Source organism: Ictalurus furcatus, unplaced genomic scaffold (genome assembly GCF_023375685.1).
Source record: "Ictalurus furcatus strain D&B unplaced genomic scaffold, Billie_1.0 scf6, whole genome shotgun sequence".
NCBI lineage: Eukaryota > Metazoa > Chordata > Actinopteri > Siluriformes > Ictaluridae > Ictalurus > Ictalurus furcatus.
Genome location: NW_026521055.1, coordinates 383,049 through 392,810, shown reverse-complemented (window position 1 = coordinate 392,810; position 9,762 = coordinate 383,049). Strand labels below are relative to the sequence as shown.

The window sequence follows — 9,762 nt, the reverse complement described above, 5'->3', positions numbered from 1 at the left end:
TAGTGTAATGATATAAAATATCATATGACACTTTTTGTAATAAAATAATATCTGTAATAAAACCTACGTAGGCCACACTAAGTAAAGAACATAATTAGCATTTCATTTAAAATGTCATGGCGTCAAAACTTATAGCAGTGTTCATCAGTTCAGAATTTATTTCTGGTGTAAAACAGCTAAAAGTTTTAAAAGGTTACTTAAAGTGGACAAGTTTAATTACTTTTCTCACCAAAAAGCTGGAAAGGTAATGTTTATCTGTATAAACATACATCTCTCTCTCTCTCTCTCTCTCTCTCTCTCTCTCTCTCTCTCTATCTATCTATCTATAAAGCTATTAAACAAATAAATAAAAAAATACAGCCATTATTAACTATTTCATCATCAATATTTAATCATTTTAATGTAGGATTAATTCTACTTGGGAAATTCACCCTGGGAGGTGGGTTTTTTTTTTTTAACAGGAAAATAAACGGTTCTTTACACCAGACCTGTGCATTTTGGACATGCGCAGGATTTAAAGCTGTTTTTAAAGCATTTCACAGAGACTGATCCTGTACTGCAGGTTTCTGTCAGGTTCACTGCATCCTGTATGTATCCGTGGTTACAAAATTAGAATTGGAACCTTGGAATCATGAGCTGTTATTATTCTGAAATGTGGAATCAGATCATTCCGAGTTGAAAAGCTGATCTGCATCAACACAATCCACATTCAGATGAATGTTGTACATTCAGTAGCTCTGACCTGCACAGAACATGAGTAAACAGGAAGAAGAGAAGGGAATGGAGAGGAAGGTAGACGGGATGTCCTGCAACATCATCAATGAGCTGCGGTTAGAGAAGCAGCTCTGTGACGCAGTCATCGTGGTGGACGGCGCCGAATTCCACGTGCACAAGATCATCCTGTGCGGCTGCAGCCCATACTTCATGGCTCTCTTCACCAACGGCGGGTACCCTCCTGATAAGCTCAGGTACAGCATCCCTAACGTTTCCGCCGAGATAATGGAGCTGATCGTGGAGTACGCGTATATAAGACGTGTTAACATCACGGAGAAAAACGTGTGTAAGCTGCTGATCGCTGCTGATTATCTGTTGGTGAACAGCCTGCTGAACGACTGCTGCACGTTCCTGAAGGCTCAGCTGTGTCCCGAGAACTGCGTTAACATCTGTCGTTTAGCTCACTCCTACTTCTGCGAGAAGTTGAAGCAGCAGGCCTTCCAGTTTATCTTGCACAACTTTGAGGAGATGGTGCGCCTCTCTGAGGAGTTCCTGGACCTGACGGTCGAGCAGCTGAGCGAGATCATCGAGAAGGACGAACTGAACGTGAAACAGGAGAGCGTGGTGTTTGAAGCCATCTTACAGTGGATCAAACATGCGCCATGGAAACGGAAAGCGCACATAGGAGTGTTACTGCCCAAGGTGCGTCTGGGGCTATTGACACACGATTACCTTATGAACAATGTGAGCAACAACGTTTTAGTGATGGACGACATGACATGTAAGCCGATCGTCACCAGAGTTCTGATGGGCATCGATGACCTCAATCCGAGCCTTCCTCTCAGCTCTGATCTCCAGAGACTCCGCCTGCCCAGCGCCGTTCTGCTGGCCATCGGTGGCTATGGCCACAAGAATCTCAATACCATAGAAGCGTATGATACGCGAGCAGCGCGCTGGGTCAACGTCACATGCAACGACGAGAGTCCACGAGCCTATCACGGGACGGTGTATCTGAACGGCTTCGTGTACTGCATCGGAGGATTCGACAGTGTGGATTTCCTCAACAGTGTGAGAAGGTTTGACCCCATCACCAGAACCTGGGCTCAGGTGACCCCCATGCACTCTTGCCGGTGTGACGTGAGCGTGTGTGTGCTGGACAGTCGTATCTATGCGATGGGAGGATTTGATGGCTTCGAACATCTGAATACAGTAGAGCGATATGAACCTGAGAATGATCGGTGGTGCATGATCGCGCCGATGCACGAACCAAGGGGTGACTCTAGCGCTACAGTATTGAATGGCAAAGTGTACATATGCGGAGGGTTTGACGGGAACAGGTGTTTGTTCACGGGGGAGTATTACAGTCCTCAGACGGGAGAGTGGACCCTCATCACCCCCATGATGATCAGAAGGCGTGGACTGGGCGTGGTTGCATACGGAGGATGGGTTTATGCTGTCGGGGGAAATGATGGTGTTAATCAAATAAGCAATGTAGAGGTGTATAATCCTCAGACCAACGTGTGGACACAAGGTCCAGCCATGAACAACAAGCGCAGCAACTTCGGCATTGAGGTGCTGGACGATCTCCTGTTCGTTGCTGGTGGAGAGAACGGCACTACCACCATGGATGAAGCGGAGTGTTATGATAAGCAGACTTCTGAATGGCATGCAATCGAAAACATGGGGATTTCTCGCCGTGGTCTGAGCTGCTGTGTGCTGTCTGGTTTACCCAACATGGCAGAGTACGCTGCTCCCCGAGACGATCCCTACAGAGTCCCTCAGAGCTCACAGAGCACCAGAGGCTACCTCACACCTCCTGCCAATGTCTGAGACGTACAAATAAACCTCTCCCTTCATCGGAATCCTTTTGTTCTCAAGAATCAAATTAACCACTCTGAAGCAGTCAAACTACTGAATTTGCCTTTTGTTTCCCCTCTTATGCTGCAAGCCGTTGTACTGAAACTCGTAAAACCACAACGTCCCTCATGGAGACGTGCGATAGAACAGTCCTGAGAGCTCTCACACACACACGTACACATACCTGAGATCACAATGACATGGCGGCGCTCATGTGGTCAACTCTAAACAGAATTCCCTTCACGTTATTTTCTATGTGATGAAACCGGACTTTGTTGACTTGTAGCTTTTATGTCATAAGTTTAGGTTCGTGACGTAATTCCGCTGATTTTAGCCCAAATTCACTAATGTGATAAAATAACTGTAACGGATCATTTTTACAAGCAAAGATGAAGACAGGGGACGACGATTATGCATCATTTCTCTCTGTGCATCACAGGACTAATTCATGTAGGTCTTATTAATATGTTTATCAAACTCAAATATGACCTTGCTCAGAGTATCCACCATTATTTCTGAGCCGGAACGCCTTTAGATCGGAACGCCGGAAAACTGGTTCTGTACTTTCAGAGCTCGAGTACAATGGAGTGCAGCATTAATACCAGCAGATCCACAGCAAGAGACTCTCGGATAATACTATAAACACACCAGGTTCAAATACACTACAATCAAACAAGAAAAAAAAACATGGATTAGGAAAAAAGGACATAAAATAATGACAAAGAGTAAAGGAAAAGGAGAGACAGAATGTGTGTGTGTGAGAGAGGATGAGAGAGAGAGAATGATAGAGAGAGAATATGTGTGTCTGTGAGTGAGAGATAGAGAGAGATGATGAGAGAGAATGATACAGAGAGAGAGAGGATGAGAGAGAGAATGAGAGAGATATGAATGAAAATTAAATAGAAAGAATGAAAAGCAGAAATCAAGAGGGAAAACAAAAAGTGAAAGACAAACACATTACATGAGCGACTGACAGATAAAGTTTGAAACAAACAAGTGAGAAGAAAAGAAATGTAAAAAATAATGGAGAGAAAGAACGAGCAAAAAAGGAACAATAAAAATGATAAATATGAAAGAGAAAGAAATCATGGTAGGGGAATAAAAAGGTAGGACACAATTGCTAAAAAGCAGGAGAAATCGTGGAAAAGAAGAGGAAGAGAGACAGATAAAGAAAAAAGGAAAGAGAGGAAGGAGAAAAGAGTGAGAGAGGGATGAAAGAAATGAAGACAGATTAACGTTTCACCTTGAAGAAGTCTGTTTTGTCAGCAATGTGCTTTAACATCCCCTGTGTGAGCGGCGGCCTGATCACCACGGCAACACGACCCTGGCTCGGGCTCATCGGCTGGGCGGAGTCGGCCCCGCCCACCCGTTCTGCTGTCACCATGGCGACGGACTGTGTCAGACCCACCAGGTCCATGAGGAGGGAGACGGTGACGGCGCGGATGCTGAAGTCCAGCTCAGAGAAACAGATGTTCATCAGAGACTCGAGCCACCGAGGAGGCGGAGTCACACCGCCGCTGTCTGACATCACCATCACCACACACACACGTCATTAATAATCATATTAATATTAACTATTATTATTGTTGATGTTGATATTAATTTATAAGTAATCATACACCGTAATTAGTAATAATAAACAGCAAATAATAAATAAATCAGTAATATTGCATAAAAAAGTAAATCCAGAATAATCATCAGAAAACTTTCAAATAAGCAATAACATGCAAATGTGAGAGTATGTTCTGTTTAATATGCGCTGGTTAAATAAAATCATTTTGGCAGCCGTGAACGCAGACACACACTCCTTCTGTTCAAATACACATAGCCTCTCTGTTAACTCCGCCTCCCCCTGGTTAGCCCCGCCCCCCGCTGTGTGATGTAGAGCTCCACCAGTCTGCACAGAAAGTGCTGGAAGTGCCCGAGGCAGTGCTGCATCACAGGAGCACCAGAGAACCAGGCTGGAGTTTAGGATCGGACTGGAGACGGGCATGGTCATCAGACTCCGCCTCCTCGTACTGAACAAAATCTGTAAAGCTGCTCTCTGGAGAACGAACTGCGGAGAGACTTTCCCTGTCCTCAAACACGTCCTCGCTGACCGGGACATCCAGACATGACCGGGCTGGGGGGGAGAGAGAGAGACGAGAGAGAGAGAGAGAGAGAGAGAGAGAGAGAGAGAGAGAGAGGGTAAAAAATTATTTAAAAAGTATACAAGATCATAGTAAGAAATGAAAGAAAGTATTAGAAACTAGTGTACAAAACAAACAATCTGATCAGTGTCACTGTTTATAATTCATACTGTTTACTGCTTTTCTTTCTTTCTTATTCTTGTCTTTTTGTGTGACTTACAGTGTGAGTGAAATTTCCAGCGTCTCGTTAGTGCGTGATGACTTCACTCAGACTGTGTATGTGTGATGTGTGTGAGTGTGTGATGTGTGTGTGTGGTGCACTGACCTGGAGTGTGTCCTGCTCTTGGGCTGGGCCACTGGACAGGAGGACGAGGGGGGAGATATGCAGAGGTTGGACTTTGGAGCAGAGGCACAGACAGTGTTGCAGTCCGAGCTGCAGCGTAACGGCCGACACCATCCTCAACAACTGGGGCAAGTGTTCTGTCTGGAGCTCTATATACACACATCTCCTACACACACTTACAGACAGACAGACAGACAGAGAGAGAGAATGAGAGAGAGAAAATGTAAGACAGTTGATCTGCTGAAAGTCATGAAACTGTTACACAGTCAGTGTGTAAAATATAAAGTCTTGATACTGTGTATTTGGTGTACGATAGTGTACGATGGTGTTTTTGGTGTAGGATGGTGTAGGATGGTGTTTTTGGTGTACGATGGTGTTTTTGGTGTAGGATGGTGTAGGATGGTGTTTTTGGTGTACAATGGTGTTTTTGGTGTACGATGGTGTTTTTGGTGTAGGATGGTGTAGGATGGTGTTTTTGGTGTACAATGGTGTTTTTGGTGTACGATGGTGTTTTTGGTGTAGGATGGTGTTTTTGGTGTACGATGGTGTTTTTGGTGTAGGATGGTGTAGGATGGTGTTTTTGGTGTACGATGGTGTTTTTGGTGTAGGATGGTGTAGGATGGTGTTTTTGATGTAGGATGGTGTACGATGGTGTTTTTGGTGTAGGATGGTGTAGGATGGTGTTTTTGATGTAGGATGGTGTACGATGGTGTTTTTGGTGTAGGATGGTGTTTTTGGTGTAGGATGGTGTAGGATGGTGTTTTTGGTGTAGGACGGTGTTTTTGGTGTAGGACGGTGTAGGATGGTGTTTTTGGTGTAGGATGGTGTAGGATGGTGTTTTTGATGTAGGATGGTGTACGATGGTGTTTTTGGTGTAGGATGGTGTAGGATGGTGTTTTTGATGTAGGATGGTGTACGATGGTGTTTTTGGTGTAGGATGGTGTTTTTGGTGTAGGATAGTGTACGATGGTGTTTTTGGTGTAGGATGGTGTTTTTGGTGTAGGATGGTGTAGGATGGTGTTTTTGGTGTAGGATGGTGTAGGATGGTGTTTTTGGTGTACGATGGTGTTTTTGGTGTAGGATGGTGTAGGATGGTGTTTTTGATGTAGGATGGTGTACGATGGTGTTTTTGGTGTAGGATGGTGTAGGATGGTGTTTTTGATGTAGGATGGTGTACGATGGTGTTTTTGGTGTAGGATGGTGTTTTTGGTGTAGGATAGTGTACGATGGTGTTTTTGGTGTAGGATGGTGTTTTTGGTGTAGGATGGTGTAGGATGGTGTTTTTGGTGTAGGACGGTGTTTTTGGTGTAGGATGGTGTAGGATGGTGTTTTTGGTGTACGATGGTGTTTTTGGTGTAGGATGGTGTAGGATGGTGTTTTTGGCTGACATGTAAAGAGAAACTGTGTGACAATAAGCCTAGTGAAGTTGACTCAGCCCTCAGGGGTTTAATAAGATCACCACTAAGAACTGAATACTTACTTCAAGTTGGTTAATGACCTTGAAACATTTAAACAGAAATGGGGTGTAAATCAATGTATTTGTGATGTTGATTATAACGGAAATAGTTACATATTTATTTGAGGTTTTTTTTAGTGATAATGTGATGTGCTGAAACATGATGCTTAATTGATTCGTCTATGAGGGGGAAAAAAATGTAATCTTTGGTATTAAAGGATATTTTAAAGTCCAGTCCATCCAAGGGTTTTCTCTCTCTCTCCCTCTGTCTCACCTAGGATTCTCTCTCTCTTTCTCTCTCTGTCTCACCTAGGATTCTATCTCTCTCTCTCTCTCTCCAAAGTTTTTCTCTCCCTCATCTAGGGTTCTCTCTCTCTCTCTCTCTTTCTCTCTCTCTCTCTCTCTCACTCTCCGTCTCACCTAGGATTCTATCTCTCTCTCTCTCTCCAAAGGTTTTCTCTCCCTCACCTAGGGTTCTCTCTCTCTCTCTCTCTCTCTCTCTCTGTCTCTCTCTCTCTGTGTGTGTGTGTGTGTGTCTCTGTCTCACCTAGTATTCTCTCTCTCTCTCCAAGGGTTCTCTCACTCTCTCTCCTTCGTGTGCCCCCTCACACTCTTGCCCTCTCTGGATTTCTGTAAAGCTGCTTTCTAGCAATGTCTGTTGTTAGAAGTGATTTATAGAAATGAAACTGATGTGAATTAATGTTTTATTATTATCATGAAATAGAATGTTATTGATATTCTACTGACTGTTGTAATCTCAGAGATGCATGATGCCAAATCTGAGACATTTATAAAGCAAGTTTTTTGTGAAATGAAAACATGTTGGTGCTCATAAAATATCCTGTTTCTTAAAAAGTAGTGTGATTAATTGCTTTTAAATGAGCTATCATGTTCAGGTAGTTAACCATCTCCTCCACCTAATCAGACCGATCTTTTAACACCAAATGCTTCATGAGGGGCCAAAAGTGCTCGCTCTGCATCAAGCTCTGGTATATTATAATAATATATAACAATAATAATATATATTAATATTATACTTGCTCAGTTATTTATTGAGAAAAATGATCCAGTATTACATATCTGTGAGGGGTAAAAGCATGTGAACTGTTGCTTTCAGTAAGCGGTCTGAGCTCCTTGTGCAGTAATAACTGCAGATAAACGTTTGGGGTAACTGTTGATCAGTCCTGCACATCGACTTGGAGGATTTTTATCCCGTTCCTCAGTCCAGAACAGCTTCAACTCTAGGATGTTGGTGGGTTTCCTCACATGAACTGCTTGCTTCAGGTTCTTCCACAACATTTCTACTGTATTAAGGTCAGGACTTTGACTTGGCCATTCCAGAACATTAACTTTATTCTTCTTTAATCATTCTTTGGAATGACATGTGTGCTCAGGGTTATTGTCTTGCTGCATGACCCACTTTCTCTTGAGATTCAGGTCACAGACAGATATCCTGATATTTCCCTTTAGAAATCGCCGTCCTGGTCCAGATGCAGCAAAACAGGCCCAAACCATGATACTACCACCAGCATGTTTCACAGATGGGATGGGGTTCTTGTGCTGGAATTCAGTGTTTTCCTTTCTCCAATCATAACGCTTCTTATTTAAACCAAAAATTCTATTTTTGTCTCATCCATCCACAAAACATTTTTCCAACATCCTTCTGTTTTGTCCACATGATCTTTAGCAGACTGCGGAAGGTCAGCACTGTTCTTTTTGAGACCAGTGGCTTTCTCCTTGCAACCCTGCCATGTACACCATTGTTGTTCAGTGTTCTCCTGATGGTAGACTCATGAATATTAGCCAATGTGAGAGGGCCTTTAGCTGCTTAGAAATTACCCTGGGTTCCTTTGTGACCTCGCAGTCTATTACATATCTTCATTTTGGGGAGATCTTTATTGGACCCTACTGCAGGGTAGGGTAACAATGGTCATGAATTTCCTCCGTTTGTACACAAACTAACTGTCTGTGTATTGGTGGAGTCCAAACTCTTTAGAGATGGTTTTGTAACCTTTTCCAGACTGATCAACATTAACAACCCTTTTTCTGAGATCCTCAGAAATCTCCTTTGTTCATGCCATGACACACTTCCACAAACATGTTGTGAAGATCAGACTCTTACAGATCCCTGTTCTTCGTCATCCCATTGATTGAAGGCACCTGACTCTAATTTCACTTTAAGATTAACTGCTAATCCTAGATGTTCACATACTTTTGCCACTATCAGATATGTAATATTGGATCATTTTCCTTAATAAATAAATGACCAAGTACAATCTTTTTGTCTCATTTGTTTAACTGGGTTCTCTTTATCTACTTTAGGACTTGTGTGAAAATCTGATGATGTTTTAGGTCATATTTCTGCAGATATAAATAAAAGTCTGTTTGCTGTACACATATTACCAGTATCCAGTGTTTTTCAAAATAAAATCTTATCGCTGGATAGCGTAGAACCTCGTACTCCAAACACAAATCTGCTACTAGACGTGCAGCATACACACATACAGTAGAGACAAATATTGATTATAAATTAACAAGGTGTCTACAAGGTGAATGAGGCAGAGCAGCGCACAGCTGCGGTGTTCAAAGGTCAGTCTGAGACCGGATCTTCCCAACAGCTGAGAAAAGAACAACAACAACAAAAAAAGACAGACTAATGTGCTCATTCTAAACATTATCGTTTTTATTGTAATAACTTCTACAGGGACTTCTACAGGAAGTCTACTGATTATTCAGACTAGTCGCTGCAGCCCCAAACATAAGTTATATGAAGTGTAACTATATACAGATAACGTTATTTAGTATTAATGTAATAAATCATTGTGTACTTTGTTTTTCTTTAAAAAAAAAAGTTAGTGTTAGGTTTTACACACCAGTATAATGTGTCAAGTCTGATACGTAACGCTTAGTTTTCCAGATATACTTTCCTCATATGGGACGAGGCGCATGAATGAATGCTGACGTTCATTCATCCAGTAAATGAAAGGTTTGTTGCAAATGAACATGACGATAAACTGCTGTCCATCAGAAATTGTAGGAGGCAGGTATACATGTATATGGGCTTGGAGGGAAGGTAGGATGAAGGAGTTATAAATAATAATTACAGTGTTACTGTACATGTAAACTTTAGAGCTTTGATTTTACCCACTGGCCCTTTAAATTATACTAATACTGTATAAAATGGGAAGAAATCATATACATGCTGAAGCTACAGCTATATAATTTACCTTTGTCTCTGCACTCAGGATGGGACTGAGCAGACA

At 42.4% G+C, this 9,762-nt stretch overlaps 1 protein-coding gene across 2 annotated transcripts; it reads left to right on the top strand.

The window, feature by feature from the left end:
* Window positions 1-8,892, top strand: LOC128604957 (kelch-like protein 10). Of its 2 annotated transcripts, none has more exons than XM_053620063.1 (2): window positions 1-2,463; window positions 2,516-4,363. In XM_053620063.1, exons 1-2 carry the CDS (start codon window positions 754-756, stop codon window positions 2,555-2,557), a joined length of 1,752 nt encoding a protein of 583 aa, XP_053476038.1. In that variant the 5' UTR covers window positions 1-753; the 3' UTR covers window positions 2,558-4,363. The 2 variants fall into 2 exon arrangements, with proteins under 2 accessions (XP_053476038.1, XP_053476037.1); XM_053620062.1 differs by adding an exon at window positions 7,970-8,892 and having other exon boundaries at window positions 4-7,813.
* The last annotated feature ends 870 nt before the right edge of the window (window positions 8,893-9,762 follow it).

What these genes read in the sequence shown, in the direction of transcription:
- LOC128604957 (XM_053620062.1), top strand. Translation starts at nt 754, where the DNA reads ATGAGTAAACAGGAAGAAGAGAAGGGAATGGAGAGGAAGGTAGACGGG.